Genomic DNA, 27,749 nt, shown 5'->3' on the forward strand with positions numbered 1-27,749 from the left:
ACACATCTAATCTTGAAAGAGAGATTGGCATAACTCACCACATCTCTAAAGTGTGCAAGATCTTATTCCCTGTGCTCCAAAAATGTGCACTTCACCTTGACTCTTTTCAGCTTTAATTTTGCAGCCACCAATTTCCTTGTACTCATTCTCCAACTACATCAAAGCATCATTTAATACTGTTCATATTTCTCGTACACAAATACATTTATAAAGGTGGTAAAGGGAAAGGAAATGGTCTTGACAGCCATTCACAGAAACTATGTGCAGACTTTAAAAAAGACTTGTAAGGAAATACAATACAGAAATCCATGGAAAAATTAAATATACGAAAACTATATTTGTGAAAATTAGAATGTGCAAATACAACTTGATGTTTTTCCTTGACAGAAATAAGTTATTTTGGATACAAAGAAACTGCAGGGGCTGTAATCTATAAAGGAATAAGTAAAGCACTGATGTAATACTACACAGGAAATTATTTCTTAAAATGAAGATCATGAGATGAAGGCAAGTAATCTCAGCAAGGAACTGATTAAAGGGAATGGCAGCAAATACTGCTGAGCATGGAAGTATCAGACTACAGAGAGGTTATTAAGGTTTCCCTGAAAGACTGACAACCAAGGGCTCCTTACAGTTTTAATCCCTATTCAATCGTTACTACAGGTATATTCATGAGAAGGAAAAAATATTACATATTTAGACAGAAATGGCAACTATTCCTTCTGCTACCTTCTTAAAGGCATTTCATTGTGGTTGTTTAAATTGCTCACTCCTAGTTTCATCACCTTTGATGCAACAATGACAACTACTGTAATAAGAATGTCTTTAATTCTCAAATTGATTTCCAGATAGTACAACCTCGTATGTACATTTAATATATATCTCCAAATGTATTTTACGAACTTTAAGCCAATTGCTGCAACACTACCAGGAAGTAATTATTATACCTTTTATGTCAAGAAAAATGCGACAAGAAGGTAAGTCACTCAAAGCCCAAAAATAATCTTCTAAGGATGTGAGCGCTGAAATTTAGGAATTTTTTTTTTAGTTTTAAGACTATGCTTACTTCATTGGATGACACTGTTTCCTCTACAGCGTTACGCATGTCAGTAGGTGCTAACACTGCAACTGCCCCTGGCTTTCCAAATGCAATTCTGAGGTAAGAGAAAGATCGTGACTTTAAAGCAGTGTTTCATTTTATTTGCATGACAGTGGGAAAGATTTATTTCTGACATTTTTTTCCTTGTTTTTCCTTTTAAACATTCTTTTGTAATTTTTGGCTATCTATGGATCTTTCCGTGCAGAATATATGGCAACCATTTGGAAGATTTCTTTCAATGCAATGACTTACTAAAAAGTAACGTAACTCTACAAACTCGTCTTATTTATGGCTCTTATCTGTCCAAAATCTCTAAGTATTGGTGGCTCCCCCTCCTCATCTCTGTTTCTGAGCCTAAACATGGAGTATCTATCCCACATTCATAGGGAAGGAAATGTCTTCCCTCAGTATAAAAGGGAAAGTGATTGTGCTCAGAAACCTGGATGCTTTCTGCTAATCTGTCAGATACTATATTAATCTGAAAGAATCAATCACGAAGATCATTTAAGATGACCTCCAATTTTTAAGTTAAATTACTGTGAAGAAATCTTCATCTCCCTTCTTGGTAAACAAGGTATGCACATTGTGCTGCAAGTAATTTTTTGCCTTGGAGCAGAAGCAGAGCATTCACATTTCAAATAGAAGCTCTGTAAGGCATATTCCTTCACCTGATTTTTGATGCAAAAGACTCTAGAATGAAACGTGTTTTTGTTAGTTAAAAAGTTTAATTCTGGTTTCCTATTTTAAGCACTAGTAAAAGTTGAAAAACTTACCCATTCAGTTAAAAAACCTAAACAAATATTTCCAAATCAAATTTCTACTTTACTTGCAACATGATTTAAAATGAGATGAATTGCAGAATTCAGGTTTATAATGTTTGTTCCCTGCTCTACAAATTTTTCCTTGTTATTTACAGACCATTGGACGCTTCCAGTAACGTTTCAGACTTCAAAAGATTAATAATCTAATAAATTGTATCAGAGTGAAACATTTAAAAAAAAACGCAAGCATTTGTAATATTCTGCATAAAACCTAGCAAGATACGCAGGAAAAAAGCCAGTGTATGAGATTTCAGTTGTGTAAAAATACACAGAAGGATGCTTCAAACTGAAAGTCTAAAACCACTGAGATCCTTATCTAAAGGTAGTAAATTCTGCTCTTTTGAGCAACTGGGAAATACAAAAACCTATCCAGCAGCAAGACCAGTGAATGCACGCATACGAAAACAAGCTAACTGGGGGTAACTGGAAGAGGTAGCAAAGCATCATAAAAAGGATGCAAATTTTTGTATTGAGGAGGAAGAATGTGTAAGCAACACAGAATTAAATTGCTGCAATAAGTGGAAATGAGTATTGCATTATAAGAATGACTAGCAACAATACAAAAGGTTAGCAGCAATAATTGTAAAATAAATTATATTCCTACATTTTTATAGACCAAACAACAGAGCAAAACTTCTTAATATTTAAAATAAGCATACAAAAAAAAGGCAAAAAAAAAAGTTCACTTTAGTAGTTCTGAAAACACTCTAAATTACTTCTTTCATAAAAAAATCTGTAACTACTAATCCAAGGAATGTATCTGTCCCTTGATTTCCACCAACTCCTCCAAGAACACAAGGGATGACTACCAGAACCGCTGCCTGCACATTTATGGGAAAATAATACCAGTTCAACAAACTGAAAGAACCTAACTCACGGGACAGAAAGTCCAAATTTCATGTTTGCATCATTCCTCCCCAAATAATACAATGCATTAACAATCAAGGTCAGGATAAAAGTAGCTTTTACACTAAATAAGCATACATGCTACAAATTAGATATGTAAGATTATCTGTTTCCTGAAAGCTACTCAGTCATTGAATGTCACCTATTAGATTGTACTATGTTGAATAATTACAGACCAGCTCAAATTGCATGTATTTAAAGCTTCTCAGGTAATATTAATACATGTTAATAACAATATTTTTCCATTTATGTTATTTGCAAATCTCAAATATTACTGAATAAATAATGAACATTACTACATTCTTTGAGAAAGGGTAGTACTATGTGAATATGTATATGAAAATAATGAGTTTTTTTCACATATTAAGATATGCGGTCTTGAGTTTCGTGATGAAACGCAGAGAGGGGAGATACAAGAAAGTGACAGAACTCTCACAGAAATTCTATGGAAAAGAGTAATGTTGCAGAAAGACCGTCCAAACTCCCAGACACTTGTATTTAAATACTGCATAGTGTACAGATTTAATGAAATATCTTTTCAATCATATGCCTTCTTATGCAGTTCCTTTACTGATACCCTCTTCTGTTTAAGCATGTATCTCCAATATCATGTACTTTTTTCTCTAGGGAGGTCAGTACCTGTTCTTATGTAGTAAGAAACACAGAATCTTTTTTTTTTTTTTTCTCCTAAACAAGCATCCTGAGCAGAAGAATTTAATCATGACATATTTATATTTACTGATTTCCCATAACTGTCATGCATCAGAATTACCTTTACAGTTTTAACGTACTTCATAATTAATGATTTCACATTGAAAAAAAAAAAGTGTGTAGCCCCCTCATTGAACAGCCTACTCTCTTCACTGCTCTCTACTCTCCTCATCCTTTTTTCTTATGACATTTTTGCAGTTTCCTGTTGCTAATTTCATCCATACAACTCTTTGAGCAAAAACGTCTGGCGTAATGTTAAAAAATGGTCTATTGGTTCCCATTTACTCCACTGGGAATGAAAATGGAAAATATCTGTAACTCTGCAGTGCAGAACAATGACTTGATGCAATCTATTAGTCTGGTCCTTCAGAGTTTTCTTTTAACGAGAGAGAAACAAAATGTAGCATGGGGGCTAGCAAAATCTTCATGCATCTATTCAGGTATGTCTCTCAAGAGGGAATCCTGAAGTCGGTGACTAAGGAACAGAGTCATAACAAATATATGTTAGTGAAAAGCATTTGACTTTCTTCCTTAGTTGTCAACTTACAGAATTCCTCCCCCCGATACGTTAATTAGCACTAATCCTACTCCTAGTCGAAAAGCAGTCACTATACGCCTGAGGAGGGTGATATTTCCTTTGAAAAGGTCATAAGCGTGTCATGCAAAACTTACCTCTCTGATACCCTGTATCTCAGAACAAAACCAATTCTGGTGAAGGGCTGTTTTTTGTCTAATGGCAATTTATTACCATTTCAGCTTCCATGTGAATTGCAGTTGTCTTTGGCTCTACAGAACCTCTCCACAAATTCACCATGGAACTGACCAGGGAGAGTCTAAACCTCTAAGAAATGTCATCAACAGCCAAATACAGATTATAATTATAATCTCTATATAGATTTTTTATTTATATATATAAAAATAAATATATATATTCTATATATATATATAAAATATATATTTATATAATTATATAAGAAGTCCAAATATTACGTCTTCAGCGCCAATGTCACTGTTGACAGTGAGATTCTCTAGTTATTGCATCAATCATTAAAATACTTCTTCAACTGACATATAGGTTTTTAGTACCTATGAACAGGTACTCCCAGGCCTAATATGACCTAAAACTTGTACAAGCGCAGACAGCCTTAGAAAAGGCCTACTAATAAGCAAACAGCTCAGTTTATAGTAATAGCAGAAGAACTATGCAATAAACCCACTGTAAAAAGTTACATTTGATTTCCAAGTAACGAAATGCTCTACCCTGTGTACAAAACGCTACTGGAAGGAAAAAGCTGATGTTTTTCGTTTCTTTTTTTTTAATAAAAGCTCTTTAACAATAATTAGAACAAAGAGTACCCAGCCGGTACCTGTACTTACTCATTGCCCCAGTCCAGCCTCACTGTGAGGTGTCTCTTGACCTCCCGCACCTGATCCTGCGTCAAGTGACCTGACAGCAGCTGCCTGCGCAGGTCAATGAGCTCATTCATCACATGCCGCAGTTTGTAGAAAAGATCTACCTTATGTTTCTGTAAAGGCATATTTTTGGGAGGAGAGGGGAAGAGAGTGAGAAAGAAAGAGAAGGGTGGGGAGAGAAAAGAGGGGAGAAGAGAGAGATTAATAAGTTTGGAAAGCGAAAGAGTGTGAGAAAGAAGAAAGAGAAAGAAAGAGAGAAATATTAATTCATTTAATTACCCTAGAGGAACAGTAATCCAGTTTGTACAAGCTTTAAAATGTTTATATCAAGAAGTAGTGTTAACTGATGCTATTTAAATTGTACAACTTTTTATTTCTAAAGTTTAGGCTCACTCTGCTTACGGGTCCATTTTCAGATTGAACCTGATGCTCTAGATAAGAGGATTCATTATGTGCAGCAGGGATCATTTATTTCAATCATATAATAAATTCAAAGTTTTTGATTTAAAGTAACAGAGATGTGAAAAAGTTTGTTTGCTGTCAGCAGCTAACTTAATTGCTCTGAACAGTCACCACAACAGAAAACCACTTTTAATATTTTTGACATTCCAATTACTAACATTTACCCAGTTAGGTGGTGGTGGGGATATGAATATTCATTATCTGCACTCTAAAAGGGACTAAAGCAATTAATGATAAAATCCACCAGCAAAATTACTTTAAAAAGGAAAATTACCATAGACAGTAAAAATATCCCACACTACCACCACCAGCAAACAAACAAAGAAAAACAAAAAAACAAAAAAACCCGAAAACCCCAAACCCTAAACAACTAACACCACAATCATTTCCGAAAGAACTAGTATTATTCTTCAAATATGAAAAAACCACCCCAAACCCAAACCAAACCCCCAAAACACATACGGAAGTGAAAATACCTTTTTCCCACTGCAGGAAATGACTGTATGGGAAGTCCACAAAAAGGAAAGTCTGGTGCTAAGAACCAAGGCCACCTCTAAGCGCCCGTAAGATAAGGGAGCGTGGCCTGACTACTCCAGTATCTCTAGATGCGAAGTGTGTGTCAAGGGGGCTCTTGTCTACACAGCTACGTCTCAAACAGCATAAAATGGCCCAAGTGTGAGATGAGGATCCCGAGAAGAAAAAAAAAATAAATGAAGTCTCCTACTGCAGTTGAATGCTGTTTTTTAAACAACTAAGCTCCATTCGTACCTGTATAGAAAACTTGAAACGTTTGAATCTCACTGACTAGATGGACTGAAACTGAGATTTCACAAGCCAGGATTGTCTTGATTGCATTTCTGCTTGCAAATGAGTATTTTATAAAAACTCTCTAAATAAAGATACTTGCATTTATCAAGACTAGATCTGATAGAGGAATGTCCACTATGAAAAACATTAAGTGTTTTCTATTGCAATGTATGATCAGAAAGAATGTTTTTCACTTGTTTTGCCAAAAATAGGTAAGATGAGATGAAAAAAAAATTTCCATCTACTTGAGCTGGTTTTCCTACAAGACCACTAGATTTGCATGACTTAGGAAAATAGATTTCAAATGTACTCCATTTTGATCAGCAATTTGCTAATTTCTCTGAACCTGACAACACATCTGTTTTGCTGAAGCAGGTTAAACACAGATGGAATCATCTGCTGTTCTTATCAAACCATTTTTAGATTAAAAGATGCACCATATTTCAACTATGTATCCACATGGGTTCTGGGCCCACCTGAAAAAATGAACCTACAGACACCAGATCCAACAGAAAGACATACATTTCTAGGGCTGAAAATACTTATTTTAATATCACTCATAGCTGATAAGTACAAAATGGTGTTTAGGTGTAGGTGGTAAGTACAAAACTGTATTTAGGTTTTTTTCACTAAGTGTTGTCCAAAGTCAGTCCTATATAAGCTGAAGAAAACAGTAGGTATAGGAATATTTTCATATGCTCTTTATGTGAACAAGAAAGGGCTGTAACTTCCTCTAACCCAAGATTTAGACAATGGAGTTTGGGACTAACAAATAAGCAAGTTAGGGATATCTGTCAATAAAAGAGTTGGCAATTAAATGATTCTGAGAATCAGCTCCAGAATCATCACATTCAGACTTTCCAAATAAACCTGCTTAAAAAGCCACTCCCTTACTCTTGAAATAATGGTTCAAGGCTATCAATGAATTCAAGTCCAGAACACTATACTGGTTAAATTACTGTATGTTCTGGAGTTACTATTACAGTTATTTTTTACACAAGCATCAGAAGTATTTATTTGTATTTATTTAAACACAAATAAATGAGAAATTAGATTGTAGAATACAATTTTATAAAAGCTAGTCACGTTAGGTCCTACGCCATGATCCGAAAAAAAGAAAAACCCTCAACTTAAACCTCTCTTTAACCTCAAACACCTCTCCTGTGTTCCATGATCGTGACAATCTGTCCTTTTCAGCTTTAGTTCTCAGACTTATTCTTCAAAAAATATTTCATCTACTTTAAACAGAATGAGCAAGTATTGATAGACAGAGAGCTAAACATATGGTGTCCTTTTTAGAAAATACACGGTCCCCTACGAGGAAGGAAGAAGAGGTAGGAGACAGTGGGAAGCAAGAGGAGCTATAGCTGTGATCTCAGGCAAACTGTTATGAAGTGAACCATAGATGCAAGGCTCAGGGAAGTGAAGCAAATAACTTGTGAGAGAGAAAAAGGAGCTAGAACAGAGTTGAAGGTAGCTTAATTTCAGGCTTGGAGGCAGCAAAGAGTTTGAAGCAGGCAAAAACCAGATTATAACATCCCTCCTCACACCACAAGATTCGAGTGACTAATAAACTCCATTTGGGAGAGAGGAAGGGAGGTGGATGCACATATTTAAATGACATTCCTCTGCCTTCTCTCTTTCAAGAAAAAAAAAAGGACCTTCAAAATTCAACACTAAACTAAGCTGATCAGGATTCCTACCCCCATGTAAAAAAAAAAAAAAAAAAAAAAAAAAGAAAAAAAACCACCAGAACACTTAAAGTGAAACAGATGATCCTGAACAGCACATTTCCAGAAAAACTAATTTTAAACATTAGAGTCATTCAAGTCATTTTAGTCAGAGTAGCACCATAAAGAAACCTGAAACTTTATCATCTTGTTAGTAGCTAAATAAAAAAAGTGCAAGTCAATCCAATATGTAAGCGTTCATTGTGTTTTACAGTAAACTTCCACACAATCTATAACCTCTCATTTTTCATCTAGCTTTTTCATGGGCTACAGAGCAATAAGCACTCTATCAGTCCATCCGAATAATCTGCTGTGCACATTTATGAACATATTTGGCAAATATTTTACATCCACAATATAAAAGTAAATATTTATGGAAAAACTTTCATGGTAATAATTAAGGTGTGTCAAGAACAAAGCATCTGGATAGCCTTAATGAACTGAGGACTCTCTTCTTACAAGCAGCACAAGTCTGTTCTCTAGCACACTTCATTACCTTATTTTCCTATCCCCTGGATAGAAATACACCGGCTGTGTTTCTTTGATCTGTTACTACTAACAAGTCCTGCTTATCAGTGCCTGGATAATCTTTGTATATACAGCTACACATCAAAAAGTGGAATTCTGGCATTCATTTTTTTTTTTCTTTTAATGATTCCGCATTAACTCTATGGAGATCAAAAGTCAAAAGACAGTTTTGGGGCTGTGGTGGGTTAACCTTTACTGGCTGCCAGGCCCCTGCCTAGCTGCGTTCTCATTCCCCCTCTTCAACAGGCCAGGGTGGGGGGAAATAAAATGACAATATTTCTGAGTTGCGGTAAAGATCACTTACCCGTTACAATCCCAGCAAAACAGACTTGACTTGGGGGAAATTAATTTAGTTTACTGCCAATTAAAGTAAGAGTTGGGCGGTGAGAAAGAAAGACAAACCCCCTAAACCCATGCATCCCTACCTACCCTCTTCCCATCCTCGCCTTCACCCCCAACTCCTCCACCCCTTCTCCCCCTCAGCAGGGGAATGGCGGGGCTGGCTGTCCACAGCAGCTCCTCTCCGCTGTCCCTTCCTCCTCACCCTGCCCCGGCGTGGGTCCTGCCCACAGGCTGCAGTCCTTCAGGATAAGCCTGCTCTGGTGTGGTCCCCCTCAGGGACCACCGTGCGGATACCTGCTCCACCATCCGTCCACCTCCTCCTGCTCAGCCCCACCGTTCCCCGCTCTTTTCCCCTCACCCTCACTGCCTGGGGGGCCACTCGTCCCTTCTTAAACATGCTCTCATCAGCTTTGCTAACGGGCTCAGCTGTGTCCTGCATCAGGTCTCCTGTGGAACCAGCCGGAATCCCCACAGAGACATCCCCACCACCAACACCTGGGCACAGCACCCAGCACAGGTGTTTTTAAACAAATCATCACATAAAATAAACCTGCACTCACAGGAACACAGAGCTGTTTCATGCTTCAGTGCAGTAACACAAACTCCCTGTTTTATGCCTATGGTGCCTTTGAAATACTAAGGCTGCCTTTGTCATTTTTCTCTAAATGAATACCACATAACATGAAAATATATAAAAGATTGGTATATTATGGAAGGTGACCTATTTATAGCCATTTTGTTACCATGGCTTCACTTAACACTACTGTAAAGAAATCAGGATTTTGCCTCTCTCAAGAGCGGTCCCTTAAGATATTTCCTGTAGAATTGCCTCAGGCTATAACGGAGGAGAGGGGCACAAAAAAGTATCTTCCTTATAAAAGAAAGTGAGTAGCTTTTCCCAGGTTCCTTGTTATGGATTTCGGTATCTAAGTTAGATATTAAAGCCTGCAAGCATCATCAGCACATGAAAGGAAACAACAAAACTGGAAATAACGCAAAACTGATTCCTTTCTTTTCAGTTTTGTCTGGATTTTTTAATTCAACAAATTATTTTACAGTAAAGCTCTGTGGGAATTTATAGATTTATAGATTAAACTATAGATTTATAGTTTAATCTTGCTCAAAATCTCTAATACTATTACCATGCAAGCCTGAAACACTACCTATCAAATTAGACAGCATTCATCAAGTGCCTGTTGATGAATAAAGGTCAGACATTACAGGTCAATACAAGGATGTCTCAGGAACAGGGAAAGGAACTGAAGTACAGCTTGTGTGGGAGATGGGGATAGTATGCAGGTATCAAGACTCGCACCCACAGGAAAGCAAAGGAATTTGAGAACAAAATTAACACTTGCACATATTCTTATGGTCTACATGTGTGCCTAGACGTCTAGTCCTGTTTCATTACAGAACTAAAATGGACTTTAATAACAGTTAAAAAACACACAAAACAAATGGGAAAAAGTAACTAAATTACAACTTCTCCCAATTAAAAGTACAAAGTACATTTACAAAGGGTTATGGCACCATGCTGGAGCTTTCCCTAGAGTCTGGGGTTGAGCTCCCACTCCTTTGACAGCACACCATTGAACGTTCAACCAGCAACACTAGTCTTTCAAACAAGTAACAGACTGAACCTCAGTTTTGGTTTATTTCCATTCTTCTAATGCATTAACATGAATAGCATTTATTCTCTCCTATGAATATTCATTGTTTTCAGCTTCAAACAGAAATTATTTACTCTAATATAAATCTGTTTGAAATGGATTCTCTACTGTATTCACAGAGGGCATTTCAATTCACAGTGTGCATTAAAGCAGAGTAAATTAGGGTGACAGAAGAAGACTATCTCACATTGTTACTAGTAAATTCCTTAGACTTTTGCCAGTGAAAATGTCTAAAATAGTTTAAAATACTGTCACATGACAAAGGGAAAACTTATGCGGTAAAAAGAATGATGGAACATGAATAAAGAAAGCAAAAGCAGAGCAAAACAACAAAATAAAGCCTTCACAAGATAAGCAGAGATGTTGCTACAAGCTTTTCCTTTATGTTAGATTAACTGACATATATGAGTCACTGTATACCATACTTAAGTAGTAGAGTAACTTTTTTCTGGATATACTACATCCACATGGTTCTTCCAAATAGTGAAATTCTTGAGCTAGGAGCTAAAAGCTTTACGTTGAGTTTATATCAGTAACTTCACAAAAAGGTTCCCTACCACTCTTGGCAACAGTCCAAGGAGAAACTAGAAGAATTCTGACTTTGAGTCGCAAAAATAAAAATATTCTCAAAAAAATGAAACCTGTGATATGAAGTCTTAAATTATACAGAAGCTGATTTTATATGGGCATCCTCATACTTGCAGTATATATGTAGACTTTTCTCATCACTTGTTATTCCCACTATTTCTCTGAAACGTACTAGAAATTTCATTTGTGTGGAACTTCTGCTAACCTCCTCCTTCACTTAAGAGCATTTAACGTGCTTTACCAGAAACTTTGTACAGCGAAGCAACAACTGCCTTGCCTCCAAAATAATTTCAGAACTTCCTCAGATTGTACATTTCTACAAAAAGAATTTTTTTTAAAATGCAATTACATTAAAATCCTTTATGACAAACAGAAAACAACAATCATTTTATCTGCTCCAAAAATGAAATGGTGTATTTAAACCAAAGCTATCTACCAACAAGTCCAAAAACCTGGTCATAGGTTGTACCTGCTGCAAACCAAACGAATACTCTACAGCTTTTCATAGCTATAAACATCATGCCAAGAGGAACCCAGGCAACAATACAGCAATAGCAACATTTAAGGTAACAACACAACACAGAGGAGGACAAGTCTTCATAATGTTACCACAACTATTTGCTTTTGAAAAGGGCTCTTTTCTGTCCTAAGATCACCATTTCTGTCTATGAAGGACAGTGGGTAACATTCAAACCTGTTATCACAATGTATTTAACAAATCAACCCATCTCAAGTTCAGAGCTCTTTGTAGAATATTATAAAGAAAAATATATTCATGGAGGGTTAGTAACACGCTACTGCCCTTCTCCAAGAACAGAAGTTTTTTTCCTATTTGTTTGTATCACTTCACAGACCTTAAATGTCTACCTTAAAAATGCAATTTCATACTTATTTTTATTGATAGTAATGCAGTATGGTACAAGGAAAATTATATTTTTCGATTTCCTTTATAAACAACTTTTCCACTTTAAAAAATCAGTTATACTATACATGTAAATAACCCCAGGGGCAAGTTACTACATTCACTAGCAGTCAAGACATGCATCTTGACTCATATCTTTTCCTTATTTACAACTTCAGATACTTGTCTAATACAGCAACTCAGGACAAGTAACAGACGACAACATTTAACAGTTACAGAAACAATTTTAAACAAATCCAACACGGCTTTGGTGTCTGACTTCATGCTATTGGTATTGGTATACTTCTGTTACTTTTAGACCCTGTATCATCATCATGAAATGGAATTTGGCCAGAACGAGACAGGTATTCTGGGTGTAAATTAGTAGTGTTTAGCTTTCTTTGTTAACAGAAAAATAGGATGCAAAGAAGGGAGATTGGTCTTCTCCAGGAAGAATAAGGAGGGGCTCTGTAGGATAATTACCTTGAGAAGAGGAAAAATTTGGTTGAAGAAATATCCTAAAGTGACCCTCTGTCTCCAGCCCACCCCCATCCTTGCTGCCACTGATGGGAGCTGAGGACTGGAAAAACCCACAATTTCATTATGTAGAAGAGACTGCAGCTTACCATTCTTTTGTTGAAATTCAATTGAAGTTCCTGATTTTTTAGGAGTAACTGCAACATTAACCTCCTTTCATAACATCATAATAAACTTTTAACAAAGCTTAAGGAAATGTAATTGAAGGGGATAACTATTCTGATAAACGTAGAGATTTAATTCTTCTTCATTTCTAATACTATAAAATAAGTGACACTAACAATCCATCCCCTTTTCAATCCATATTACATTTATTGAAGCCAGTTCCAAATCCTTTGTGTATTAAATGTACTAAATTTGTTTTCATTTGGAAATGTAAGAACATACAATTTAAGATAAGCTTATTTTCCCTTCCGAGGAAAAAAATATGCATGCCAGGTTTTTGCTATTAACTCAAGGATGATTTCTTCGTTTTTAGTTTCCTGGTATCTCCCCCCATTTTTGAATGTCTTTATCACGTCATATAACTGTTAAAAGGACACAACAAGAAGACAATATATTTTGCTTTATCATATTTCTTCAGAAGTATTATTAATACTTCTTAATACTTCTTAATACTTCTTAATTATTAATACATATAAGTTAACCTCCTGAAAGATAATACAGTAAGGAAAGGGCCCAAGAACAGGACAGAGGCTTCCTTTTTACCAGCATGTGACCCCATATATCTCTCTGAATAAGATCAGCACAACTAAAACAGATATATGAGCGGAGTGAAGGAGAAAGGTCTGTAAACCAACTAAAGGGGAAAAAAAATAAATCTCTGGCACACATATAGTTGACTTTTGCAGCTGATAATTCTGTTATGCCTCTGGGAGGTGTATAAATACCTTCTGTGTCGAGTATTCACAGGTTACATTTTCAAGACCCTCTCTGAGCTTGAAAAGCATAATTTTCCTTTTCCTTTTTTACAAGAAGAATAAATTATCCTGATTGCATGACTGCAGAGCTTGGGGGTTTGAGAACAGCTAGCATGAGACTTGTGATAACACCTCTCTTCTGGACTTTCTCCAGTACTACATGTCTCTCTTGTACTGGAGGTCCCAGAAGTGGACACAGCACTCCAGGTGTGGCCTTACCAGGGCTGAATGGAATGGAAGGGAAGGATCACCTCCCTCGACCTGCTGGCATTCTCCCTAACGCAGCCCAGAGCACAGTTACCCTTCTTCGCTGCAAGGGTGCATTGCTGCCTCATGGTCAACTTGGTGTCCACCAGGACTCCCAGGGCCTTTTCTGCAAAGCTGTTTTCTAGCAGGTTGGGTCCCAGCATATTCTACTGCCTGGTGGTATTCCTCTCTAGGGGCATGGCTTTGCACTTTCCTTTGTTGAACTTCATGAGATTCCCATCAGTTCTTTTCTCCAGCATGTCTGGGTCCCTCTGGACAGGAGCACAACCCTCTTGTGTAAGAGCCACTCCCTCCCACTTTTGCATCACCAGTGAACCTGCTGTGGGTACAGTCTGTCAGCTTGGTCATTAATGAAGATGTTGAACAGTATCAGACCCAGTACTGACCCCTGGGATGCTCCCCTAGTTACTGACCTCCAACTAGACTTTGTTCTACCAATCACCACCCTCTGGGCCTGTCTGTCCAGCCAGTTTTCAGTCTATCTCACTATCTACTCATCAGTCCAAATTTCATCAGCTTCTCTATGAGGATCTCATGGGAGACAGTGTTTAAAAACCTTCCTGAAAGTCAAGGTAGACAACATCCACTGCTCCTCCTCATCTGTGAAGCCAGCCATGTCCTCATAATAGGTTATCAGGTTGGTGTGACTTCCCCTTTGTGAATCCATGCTAACTACTCTCAATCACCTCCTTGGCCTTCATGTGCCTGGAAATGTTCTCCAGTATTAGTTAGTCAAATACCTTCCCAGGGACCGAAGTGAGGCCAGTCCGCCTCAGTTTGCTGGGCTCTTCTTGTCCTTTGTGAAGACAGGAGTGATATTTGCTTTCCTCCTGTCCTTGGGCACCTGTTCCAATTGCCATGATCTTTCACAGATGACTGACAGTGGCCTCACAATGCCGCTTGCCAGCTCCCATTGATTTATGTATGTCTAGTTTGCTTAAGTATTCCCAAGCACAATCCTCTTCCACTAAGGGTAGGTCCTTGTTGCTGGAGACTTTCCCCTGGCCTCTAGGACCTAGGATTTTTGAAGGCTGGTGAAGACTGAGGTGAAGGCAGCCTGCTCTAGGTGACCCTGCTCTGGCAGGGGGGTTAGACTAGATGATCTCCAGAGGACCCTTCCAACCTTATGATTCTATGAAGGTGGCATTCAGCACCTTACCCTTTCCTTACCCCTCCAGGGCCCTTGCCTCACTTAGCAGCTGGCCTATATTTTCCCTGGCTTTTCTTTCACTGTTTATGTGCTTACAGAAGCCTCCCTTGTTGTCTTTGGCACCCCTTGCAGATGTGGCTCCAGGTGAGTTTTTGGCTCTCCTCACCTGCATGCTTGGACAGTATCTCTATATTCATCCTGGATTCCTTGTCCCTGCTTCCACTTTCTGTGTACTTCCTTTTTACATTTAACTTTTGCTAGGAGCTCCTTGTTCATCCATGCAAGCTTCCTAGCATCTTTGTTTGACTTCCTGCTTGCTGGGATGGACTATCCTTGCTTGAGCTTGAACGAGACGATTCTTGAAACAGCCAAGTTTCTCTGATCCTTCTTCCTTTCAGTGCCTTGTTCCACGGGACTATTTTAAGCAGATCTCTGAATAGGTCAGAGTCAGCTCTCTTAAGTCCAGGGTTGTGATCCTGCTTTTTTCCCTACTCCCTCCTCTTGGGATCCTGAGCTCTCATCTCAAGGCCACTGCCTTTGACCTTCATATCCCCAACCTACCCTTCCTTGCTTGTAAATATGAGGTCCCAGCAGTGAATGAGCTTTAGTAAGCAGAACTAAAATTGGTTCCCTGCTTACATCATCACCTTCCATTTTCCTTGTAAACTTGTGTCCCCCATTTACATAAAACTTACAATCATAATGGTACTTTACATCCCAAAATATATTTGCTGAATTACGTGGCCTTACAGATGGAGAACTGATTATCTTGATCCACTGCAAGTGTATTTCTTTTTCTCCCTGAAGTTCTGCTTCCTCAAAGCTTGGAATATTGGTAAACCTGGCTGAAAGAGGACTTCTAATGTCCTGCTGCCATCTCTGCTACGGTCACTCAAAATGCTTCCTGCTGGTACCACTGCCTTTGAGTGTCAGCAGAAGCTACTTATTCTCTGATGCGTTAGAAAAGGAGAAGCTGTACGGCCTCCGTCTGAAAAAGATATAAATCTGGAGGATTTGAGGAAGACACTGCATGCTAACTGGCTGTATTTACCTGTCAGACAGGTAATAAACAAAAACATTTTGCTCTGAAAAAAACTGAAGCAGTATTGAAAAAGTGTGGAAGCCTCTGTATTTCATACTTTTAACCATTATTTAAATGCAAAATAACTTATTGAGAAGACAGCTGCCTACTCATGACTAAATGGCTATATTTTTTTGCACATACAAAAAATTCCACCCCCCACCTCCCCCCCCATAAATCAGTATTTTAAGGTAATTTTTCTGCAAGACAGAGAAATCATATTACCTTCCACATCAGTTTTAAAGTAGAGTTAAATGCTTTTTTTTCCCACTTTGAATAAACAAGATGGTATCTTTATTAGAAGGTGTATTAATAAATAATTAACATTGACACTAATTAGCAACAGCCAAGCTGTCTAAATTGCAACTTAGATGATAAATATCTGTCAAGAAATTCAAACTGATTACAGTATACGAGCGCTGTCAAATATTTTCTCCCCTTAGCAATGCCTTACACTGGTGTGCCAAATTCTAAAGTTGAAAAATACTTTCTCTCCAAAGCATTTCCATTGCATTGAAACTAAAATCTGTTCTTTCGATGCTATTTACATACTTAACAGGAAACTCCACATCCAGTGGTGTTCATGTGTATAACCTGTGCATCCTGTTTCCAGCTTCTCTCAGTGTCACACAGCACACAAAATTAATACTGTCATTCACACACGTGGAGTGGTCTAGAAGTACTACTACTACTTTAGATCTCATAAACACAGCAGATAGAGGAAAAAAGAGTCTGTAGAACTGGGTCAATATATGCTTTCTTAAATGTCTCTAACAATTCTTTGTCTCTGTTAGGATGTTCATGCAGGTCATGCAATGTAAGTTCATTATGTCAGAGAAGATTTTGCCAAAAGCCAGGTTTTAAAGTTGTATTAGCAGCACCTAAAATGTTATGGGAAAAAAAACCACTAACAAAACACACACTATTATTCCAATAAAACATAGACCACAGACCATTACTTGCAGACCAGTTTGATTAGTGCATTTTGTAATTAAGGATCCTAGGCATGATGCCACCATTTGTCCTGCAACATTTCTGCGAATCCCGAAAGACAATGGTTGAATGTATTCCAAGAGTTTCCCAGCTATGTACTTCTCATGTAAATTAAAAAAAGTAAAGACATTTCAATATTGCAAAAACGTTTCAGCTGTGCTTCTCATAGGCAGGTTCCAGTAAATTTCATTCCTCCAAAAGAGACAATTTCAACTTCAGAGGAACAGTTCTGAGTAAAAAAGCATATTGGTTTCTCATGCCTTAACCTGTGATAGCATCCGTCATTTTGTTTATGATTTTGGTCACAAAGATCTGTTTCAGAGTCAGAAAAACAAGATGAAAATTCTGGTTTTATTGTGTAATATTTATTCTGCAAAGAACTACTTACTAATATCATTAGCACCTTCACCGTAATTCCCACATTTCTACATAGGTATTTAGCACAGCTTCCTTAAATTTCAATAAAAAATGAAAAATTACATAACTGCAATTACAAAATCCCACTTGTTCTTAAAATTTTGACTTTAGATTAGGAGTATCGTGCTGTTTAGGTAGAGATTAACAGGAAGTAAAAGCCTACATTCCCATTTTACCTGTGGCATTTATTCTTGTGCAGTTAAAGGCAGTGTAGGCAATACAACGTATCATTTTATAGGCTGGATGGACTGAATCCACCAGATTTACCTGATACACTGAAAACCAAGATGAGCTAACGTTTTTAAGACTTACGTTTCTGTCAGGGGAACCAATGCTACTGATAAAATCACAACTGCTTTACACACATTAAAAACATTAATCCTAATCCTTTTTTTAAGAAGGCATGGAAAAAAGAGCAAGATAAAAACCAGAATATCTCCCTGAATTATTAGAAAGTTCTAATACTGACCCTTAACTGAAGAAGCTTCCAAAATCTGAGACCACTGTCCGGCAGAGGAAAATAATTTACAGGAGATCATAGCCCATTTACCTAGCGATTTACATAGAGAACTGATCCATTTCTACTACTTCACACAGACACTTAGCACAACTCTAATTCATCCAGGAAGTCTTCATTTTGTCTATATAAAATAATTACTTGGCAGAGTTCAGAAAATTACATAACTTTTTTTCTAAAATGAAGACCAGCAGGAAGTGAAATTGTATACATTTCACTTTGAAGTTCAGGACTTTTTCTAGGAGGTAAGCAGATCACCCAAATTCATCTTGAAACTTAAAAATCTTGAGATTTTCAAATTTTCCATTTCTTTTCTGCATTATAATGCAATTATTTTTATTCAAACACCAGATATTAAATATAAAATTGCAAGAAAACAAAAGTCAGAATTCCCTTCTACATGAGTATACATTTCTCCTTACTGAGAGTAATGATTTTTTTGTTGGTACACGAACGCTTACAGGAGCTTGACCCCTACAGATCGATGGGCCCTGACACCATCCACCTGAGGGTGTTAAGAGAGCTGGCTGACATCATTATGAGGCTGCTCTCCATAATCTCTGAGAAGTCATGGAGATCAGGGGATGTCCCACAAGACTGGAAGAAGGCTAATGTCACCCCCACCTACAAGACGGGCTTAAAGTAGGATCCAGGAAATTATAGGCCCATCAGCGTTACTTCAGTCCCCGGGAATGTTATGGAACGAATCCTCCTGGGGGCTCTCACAAGTCAAATGAAGCACGTGACTGGGAAAAGCCAGCATGGACTCACCAACGGCAAATAGTGCTTGACAAACCTGATCACCTTCTACAACAAAGTAACCTGTTCAGCTGATGTGGGGCAAGTGGTGAACATTGCCTACCTGCATTTCTCCAAGATTTCCGACATAGTTCCCCACCACCTCCTCGTAGCGAAACAGGTGCCTTAACAGTCCAGATAAATGGTCTGTGCGGTGGGTGGGGACTCGCTGACAGGCTGCACCCAGAGGGTGGTGGTAAATAGCTCCTTTTCAAACCGGCAACTTGTCACAAATAGGGTCCCCTAGGGATCTATACTGGGCCCAACACTGTTTATATCTTCATAAGCAATCTGGATGATGGGATCAAGCGTACACTGATGAATTTTGCTGATGATACCAAACTGAGTGGGGAAGCGGACACTTTGGAAGGCAGAGACACCCTGCAGGAAGACCTCAGTAGGCTGGAAGAACCTTATGAAGTTCAACAAGGACAAGTGTAAGGTCTTGCACCTGGGAAAACATAATCCAGGACTGCAGCACAAACTGGGATCTACCTGGCTGGGGAGCAGCTCTGTGGAAGGGGAGCCGAGTGTCTTGGTGGACAACAAGCTCCATGTGAGTGAGCAGTGAGCTGCAGCAGCTAAGAAGGCCAACAGGATGCTGGGTTGCATCAACAAGGGCGTCGCCAGCAGAGAGAAAGAAGTCATTATCCCATTCTACTCAGCACTTGTCAGGCCACACCTGGAACACTGTGTTCAGTTTTGGCCCCTGCTATGCAAAAAAAGATGTGGACAGGCTGGAGAGGGTCCAGAGAAGGGACACCAAGATGATCAAAGGACTGGGAAGCCTGCCACGTGAGGAAAGGTGAGAGCATGGCCTTGAGAAAAGAAGGGAGACCTTATCGCCATGTTCCAGTATTTAAAGGGTGGCTACAAAGAAGATGGAGACTCCATTGGAATAATCTCGCCAGGGAAGTGGTGCATTCCCCATCATCGGACACTTTCAAGATTCATCTGGACAGGGTCTCGTCTAGACCATGCTTTTGCCAAGAAAAGTTGGATCAGATGATCCTTGACGACCCTTCCAATCTGGTATTCTGTGATTCTCTGATATATGGTTCTTTGAGCTACTTCAATTTATGCGAACTCGTATTGATGTATCAACGTTTTTAACAGTAATGCTAATTTGTGTCTCAGGCGTATAATATGCCTCCCCCTACTGTAACAAAAAAGGAAAATGAATGCAGGAGCCACAGCTCTTATTTATGCAAACCATCTATAATACTCCTACCTCAGAGCACGACAGAAGGAGAAATAAAGGGCAGGTCATGGGATCCACACATTTAAAACAACAACTGTTACTACTGACTAAATAACCGTCCTTTCTTATGTGTTCAAGTTCAGATTTTAATGTTTATACATGAACAAAATTCTTCCTAAGGAGAAACATCCAAAGAGTATCAGTTGTCTCAATGACTACTACCATTTGGCTGGATCCTCTGCCTCGGCTGCCAGGTCAAGGACACAAAGCTAGTAAAAGCAGAAGTTGTTTTATTTGGCAACCCTGCTGATATCGACCTCTCCGAACCATGCAGGCGGTGTTAGCTATGCTCAGCTGCAGAGTGTCTCTATGTTTTAGGGAAGATGCTTCCAGACAGCTAATAGCAAATGGAAATGCACTGTATGATCAACTCAGATACTCTGTGACAAGATGGTCTGGGTTTCAGAACAGCCAGAAAGGTTACTAAGAAGAGTCTGATCCATCAATGCAAGACTTACATAAACAAGTAATTTCTTCTGCCTTGACAGTAAACGCAGCACCACATATGGCCTCGGGCAGAATACTGGTAAAATAATAACTGATTCAAAGGCAAGCTAAAGATAAGCTCCTTCACCCTATGAAAGGATGTGTGAAGCAGACTAGCTGTAAACTCTGGCACTGAGCTGATAGCCACCTCGTAATACAGCAGGACTGAAAACATAAATTACCATTTAGCAGTTAAACAAAAAGCACAAAAAAATTAGTAGAATGCAGCAAGTAGAATATAAATTATAAATAAAGCCTGCTTTCAAATACCTGTTTTTACTTGTTCTGTAAAATATGCAAGCTTTTGGTAAATAAAAAATTAAAATAGTTAAAAGATGAGAGGCAGAGCTGCAAATAAAAAGCTACGAGAAAACAGGTACAACTCCCAGGATAAAGAATTAATTCAACCCTCTTCAATTTAAAAATGTTTGTTCCATGTATATGGCAATAACGCTGCAAATATTTGTAATGGACTCATGGCTGGCAGCTGTTAAAACTGTGGATTTTAAACAAAGAACCTAATAACATAACAAAAACATGTTTTTCCACTCATTATTATAAAAAAACATATCAAAGCAGTCTTGTTAATGTAGAATATTGAGGTTTTTTTCACCTATTTTACATAGGGTCACCTTCTGAGATAGAAGTTAGGTGCTTTCAAAAGCGCTTAAAATATAATAGCATGCTCCACAGACAAAAACCAAAAGGAAAGGAAGAAAAATATCATTACAGGCTAAGAATCAGCTTCGGTATAATGGTTAAAAACTCCAGTTAATAAATAACAGTCAGGCATTATGTCAGCATTATTTCTTGACTGAAACACAGCACATCTGGCGATGCAGTACCCTCAAGTACACTACCGATTCTCCCCTTCCAGATCAGCCTCGAAAGCAAAAGGCCCAGCCATTGACTCACCCTTACACCGTTACACAGCATCTGAGCAATTGATTCCTGGTGATCTCCCACTCAAAGATAACCAAAATATCTGCAGTTCTCAACAGTGTTTGAAACATAAGTAAGCCCAAAAAAGTACTGAATGTCAGTCTTTTCCACAGTTTATATATATATAGCTGAAAAGTGTGTCTTTGCCAAGAAGGTAAGTCATCAAAAACCACAAAGAATATGTTTAAAGGGGTACAAGAATTAGCATATCATCTCTGAAAGACATCACTAGAGAAAGACTCCTAAAAGGCTATTAGACTTTCGCATACAATTCTCTTGCCTGAAAGAATATAAAACACATCAACACAGTATATCCACTTCTTCTTAGCATTTTTTTTTTGTATTTTAGTAGGGCTGTTTTTCAACACAGCTGGTCCTGACTAAACAGATTTAAAGATTCATCAATTCCAAGACTATAAAGGATTATTGTGATTACCTAGTCTGACTTCCTGCAGGGCACATGCCATAGAAACTCGCTCACAGATTGCTGCAACATACTTCCTCTAAGATAATGTGGCAACAGATCATTTAAAATGCAATCCTGTCTTGTTTTAAAGATATCAGTAACGAAGAAGCAATTACTTTCGATGATTAATTTATTGTTAATTACCCAAATTATTAAGAAATGGCTTAATTTTTATTTTGAATTTGCATGGCTTCGGTTTGTAAATACTGGACTTCATTAAATCTTTTTTCACAGAACTAACAGATTACCTCAATTAGCAATCATCTACCTGAAACCTTTCTCTGTCTACCCACTTATAAGTCATAAATAGGCTACCTCCTCACTGAACTTCTGCAGGTTGTCTGAATAAATGCACAAAGTAATTTCTTCATTCTTTGTCAGGCTTCTGCTGGAATATTATTCTCACTTTTATATATCTGCTTCTCTAGATCTATATTTTTATCTATCATACAATTGAGAAGGTGTGGATAAACAGGTAATTCTTTAAAGCAATAACAAGAATATCCAGAAGATAGGATGTATTTCTAAAGATTGGGTTTGGATGTTTAGTCTAGAAATGACAAGAATTAGGAAAACAATTTAAATCAAAAATTTGGAGGAAAGAGGAACAGAATAATCTCTTCTCCTTGTCCACGACAAGTAGAATAAGAATAACAAGGAATATGGAAGATTCTGCATAGGCTTCAGAAAAGTCTTTAACAGTACGGGCCAAAAAGTACTGGACTTTTTGAGAGGCTGCAAAATGCCCACTGTTACAAACATTTTTTTTATAACATCCAAGACAAGCACATGTTGAAAGTGCCATAGTTAGAAATTAAGTTGCCTTAAAAGAGTTAGACAGATTAGGCAACTTTAGGATCCATTCTAGGTCTTCCCCTCCTTTTCTAGGTTCCCCCTCCTATCACTGCTTGCCTCGCAAGAGTCAAGTAGTGCGGATCATCTCTGCATCTTTCTAGCTTTTCCACATCTATTCTGAAGAGGACACTGCAGAATCAGTAGCAATTGCTCAACAATCACCTCATTTAGTCTATACAGAGAGATTTACAATGATTTTCCTCCTCTGCCCCCCAAGATGGCCCCCTGCCTATAAAGGCAAGACTTCTTATCCTCTTAGCTATCAAGATCAAGAAAGAGACTGATGTGCCATTGGTTAGCCACAATAATGTTTCATCATGTTAAGTGTCATTGCACCTCAGGACACAAACACCATCTGTAGGTCCTTTCTATATTTGGATGTATTAGAATAGATGCTGCTTAAATGAGCCAAGTATCTGACAGAAACCGTACCATTTCTGAACTAATCATTATTTAACTTTCTACTGCATCATCAGCAAATTTTATGGGACTGCACCAATTTTTTCTGATTCCTATTATGAGAATAGTGAATAACAAAGAGACAAGAACAGATCCCTGCAGGACCTATTACAAGCAGCAGCACTGAATAACAATTCTCCATTTTCAACTGCTTTGTTATCAATTCATCTGTTTTTAAACCATTTAGTAAATGCCACATTTAATTCTGTACTGTTAATTTCTTTAATCATAGTGTGAAGGGAGGGTTAGTTAATGCCTACAGAAATACTACATTTATTGTTAACTTTATCAACGCAACTTGTAATCAGATTTACGGGGATGCACGGTTTCTCTCTCTGACATGGTTGACAATTTCTGAAGCGTAGACTAGCACTAGAAAACTGGGAAACTCAACTATGAAGTTTTAAGATTTGAGGTCAGAAAAGGTAATTGGCTTGGACAGCCAGGGCACATCTCCTGGAGAACACGTGCTATAAGCCGTGTTGGTGAGATATGGACTGGATTGTAAATTGGGTGGAAAGTTGGCTGGACTACCAACTACCACCAAGGGTGGCCATCAAGCACGTAGACCAATTTGTAGCGGATTCCTAGTGGCATCCCTCAGTGTACCAACACCTTTATTAACGATTTGGATACGGGAACAGAGTGCAGTCTCAGGCACTTTGCAGATGATACCAAGCTTGGGGGAGCAGTCACCGCACTGGAGGCTGCTCTTCAGAGGAGTTTCCTCAACAGGCTGGACAAACAGGCCAACAAGAACCTCACAAAGTTCTTCCAAGGCAAATACAGAGTCCTCTTCATCTGGGATAGAATAACCTTGTACAACAAGGGCAGACAACAGCTTTACAGAAGACAACCTTACTGATCCAGGTCAAGACGCTGAACAGGAGGCAGCCGTGCTGTCCTTGCAGCAAAGACCAGCCATATATTAGGCTGTATTAGCAAGAGGGCAGCCTGCAGGTCAGGGGAGGCAATTCTTCCCCTCTATTCGGTAGTCATGAGGCATCTGGAGTACTTATTTACTGTGTACAACTGCCAGATGGGAATATTTAGAAAAGATGGATCCAGATTCTTCTCAGAGGTGCACCAGAATAGGAATAAAGGCAACAGACAGTGGAAATTCCAACTGATAAAAGAAAAACATTTTCCCCTGTTGGTGGTCAAAATTTAGAATGGATTTTTGCCCAGAAGAGGTTGTGGGATCTTCACAAATATTCAAAACTCAACTGGACAAGATCCTCAACAACCTGCTCTAACAGGTTCTGCTTTGAGGAGGAGGTTTTCCTGGAGACCCCCAGAAGTTCCTTCCAATCTACCAGATTCTCTGATTCTGTGCTTGTAAAACTTAAGACACAGCAGTAAAACTCCCCGTGAGCCATGGGAATATCCTTTGCCTGGTTCTGTCTGATTTTTAAGCCAAAAATCTATGCTGGAGATAACAAGCAGAGCAATAATCAAGTGCCACAACAGAAGAGTTTGCAATAACCACTATAGAAACACCCACCATTAGACTATTACCAATAGCATAAAAACTCTTTTTACTAGTAACCACTCAGCAGTACATTAAAGTGTAACACTGCAGCAGCACAGCCAGTTTAATCCACCAGAAATACGTGTTGCTAAAAAAAAAAAGCAAGACTTAAAACTGCTCATTGTCTGAAACTATTGCCTCCTTTCCATGCACTATGACTGGCACTTGTACAGTGAGCGCCATCAAGAATCTAATCTGCCAGAAAAACGGCAACAGAATTAAAGACGGTTAGTATTCAGCCAGACAATTCCCTAATTCCCACTGCACAGCCACACAGACACTAGTGTGTGCGTAAGTGCAATAAGCGGCGTACATTATGAAGCCTGGCTTCTCAAAGCTCATGCCTGTCTGAATTACCTTCTGCTTCACAATATGCATGAAATCACACTGTAGTCCTTCCTATGGCAGGGGCAATAAAATTACATTTCTTCCTTCTACACAGATACTTATTTCCAAGAAAGTTAATCTTTTGGTTGGACTGAGTTGGAACTGGTAAAGAGATTCAACATAATAGGGCAGGAGGGTAGAAGAAGGAAGGGAAGAAAAGGGGATTGTCTAGAGTATTCAAAGCGACACCCATCAGAAGGCCCTGGCGAGACCAAATTGAGGACCTCTAATGAAAGATGATTCATAAGGTATAGCTTTCTGATTTCCTCTAATAAAATGGAAGACATTTCCACCAGAAATACAGTTTTTCACTGCACAGCATTTTCCACTGCACAGTGTTTTTCACACAGAAAAAGGCAGCAACTGAGACAGTACCACTATTTGCCTCAGAAAGTCACAGCTCGTTGTCCATGTGTAAAAAAATCCTGGGGTTTTTTGGTGATGCCTGTGAGCATCACCATGGGTTTCCCAGTTCTACCTACAAAAAACTCCTGAAAGATGGTAGTGGAATGAAGAACTAAGGTATTAACAAACTGTGTCTTAAAACAGGGCATGGCTGTGACAACTAGAAAATATTTATTTCAGATTGTCTCACACAGAAGATTTTTTTTTTTTTAATAAGGAAATGTGCCTAACCTCTGTCTTTCCTCTTTCTGCAACTGTTTTAACACTACCATTCTGCGCTTTATCTAACACAGCAATGCCATTAGTTTCAATAGAAATATCAAATCACAATTATGCTATTTCTAGAACACTATGCTGGTAACGGAATAACAGTTAAATAGAATACAACTATTCAGATGTGTTTCTAATGTAGATTTACATGATGACAGCCAACAGTACTACAGTGAGAGCTGACGTGCCTGCAATTATTGTCAGATCTGAGACAGCAAACTCGGCAGCTACTTCAGAGTATGACACCAAAATCCAACAACAAGCCTAACTGGCTCATTAAAATCATCCTCCTGATTCCAAAACTTGTCAGTAATGCTGCTAGTTCCCCTAAAACAAACTGCCATTCTATTTACGTTCAGTGACACAAGGGCCAGTCAAAAATTGACAGAAAACTTATCTTCAGTTTGTATCTTCTTAGCACTGGATTGGTTGCAATATTTTCCTCTTTTGAAAGGCAACTGGATATCCCCATTTCACTATCTTTAGTGCCTCTTCAAGTAATAACTAAAACATCTCTGTATATCACTTTTTGTCAGCTAAATGAATCATCCAGATAATTTTTCCTGCAATTAAAAAATTAAGTCAACGCTTATTCTACTTGTCACCTTTCATAACAGAGTAACAATTAAACAACAACAAAAAGTAATTTAGGAAAGCAGGAACTACTTGATAAAATTCAGGAAATAGAAGAAAATGCTAAGGTTTCATCAGAATAAAGACTAGTACACGCATCACTGGGGCTGACAAGGAACCAGGGAAACGGGGATGAAGAGTTAATGAGAAACTTGGATTGGGCTCCTGAAAAAGGATGAGACAAAAGAGGATAAATGATGGGAGAAATGGGGTAGCTGAGCTCCCTGGATAAAAGTACAAATCAAAGTTTCCCAGTGTTTAGGGTGGGGTGTTTGTTTCTTTGTTTTAACATCTGAGGTCCACGGAATAGTTGACATGAGTTCTGTGAAACTTAGAGCTGGTCTTCAGAGCACAGTGCTGGGCCAATTCACAACTGACCCGCCACTTCGTACGGGTCTTTTTGACTGCGCAGGAGAAAGGGTTTGAAGTCTTCTAAAAAAGTACCCAATGTTTAAGTAATATGCACCTCCCTATTCAAAGTGATACAGTTTTGCTGTTTTTTTTTAAATTCTATTTTTGAGACATTAAAAATATACCACATCTATCTAAGGATCCAGCACATGGACCAGTAACTTCCAAAGTCGTAAGTTTCTGTTACCACATACATTCAAATGAAATGAAGATACTAGTAATATCTATACACAATACCCTTAAACGGTTGTTACCAAAACAACCCAACCCGTGGTGTTTAAAATCTTATTTTCTTCTTCCCTCTCTTCCATTCTACCAAATATTCCATAATTAATGTTTTTATTTACAGTAATTTCATTAACTCTATCAACATATTCATGAAAACCTATCATACATCATCTTTCTTTACAGCTTCCTTTTCATTAGTAAACACACAGAAAGAAAGGTTATGAAGAAGCCTCTGCTGCTGTTCTTTCCCAGTTTTCCCAGAAAACAAGTTAACTTTCTTTTAGTGATATGAGCCACTGTTCTATGCTACATTTTAGAAATTGATTAAATCCTCTCTGAGTACGTTTCCAAGCATGTCCCTCTAATAAGAAAACAACGAGTCCATTTGATAGTAGCTGTAAAACCGCTTACAATCACTAGATACTCAGTAGGCAGAAATCTCATCTGCAGAGAAACTGCAGAAGTTTATCTCACTGTGGAAGGTAACTGGGCCCTGTGCACTTCAAATTAAACTTGAGCTATTCAGGTCAAAACAAAAATTCTGAGATCAAAATCGTTAGTAACTTACTCCTTAAAAATGGTAACTCTAGTGCTTCTTCAGTAGGCACTCTGCAAGATGGTTAAGATTGCCAGGTCATATAGAGAACACGACGACTGTATTAACCTCAAGCTCTGAGGCTATCAGGAAAAATGATGAAGGAAGATACAGACGGATTCCCAAAACGACTGCCTTCAACACTGTACTGGCCTATCCTGA

General features: G+C 38.3%; 1 protein-coding gene across 1 annotated transcript in view; it reads right to left on the bottom strand.

Annotated features, from left to right (window-relative positions):
- DOCK3 (dedicator of cytokinesis 3) overlaps positions 1 to 27,749 on the bottom strand; it is a 221,486-nt gene that overhangs the window by 144,164 nt on the left and 49,573 nt on the right. The window contains exon 6 of the mRNA XM_063348169.1: positions 4,915 to 5,063. Within this exon, the coding sequence (XP_063204239.1) occupies positions 4,915 to 5,063 (149 nt within the window). The remainder of the gene's footprint in view (positions 1 to 4,914; positions 5,064 to 27,749) is intronic.

Source organism: Chroicocephalus ridibundus, chromosome 10, assembly GCF_963924245.1.
Source record: "Chroicocephalus ridibundus chromosome 10, bChrRid1.1, whole genome shotgun sequence".
Taxonomy (NCBI): Eukaryota; Metazoa; Chordata; class Aves; order Charadriiformes; family Laridae; genus Chroicocephalus; species Chroicocephalus ridibundus.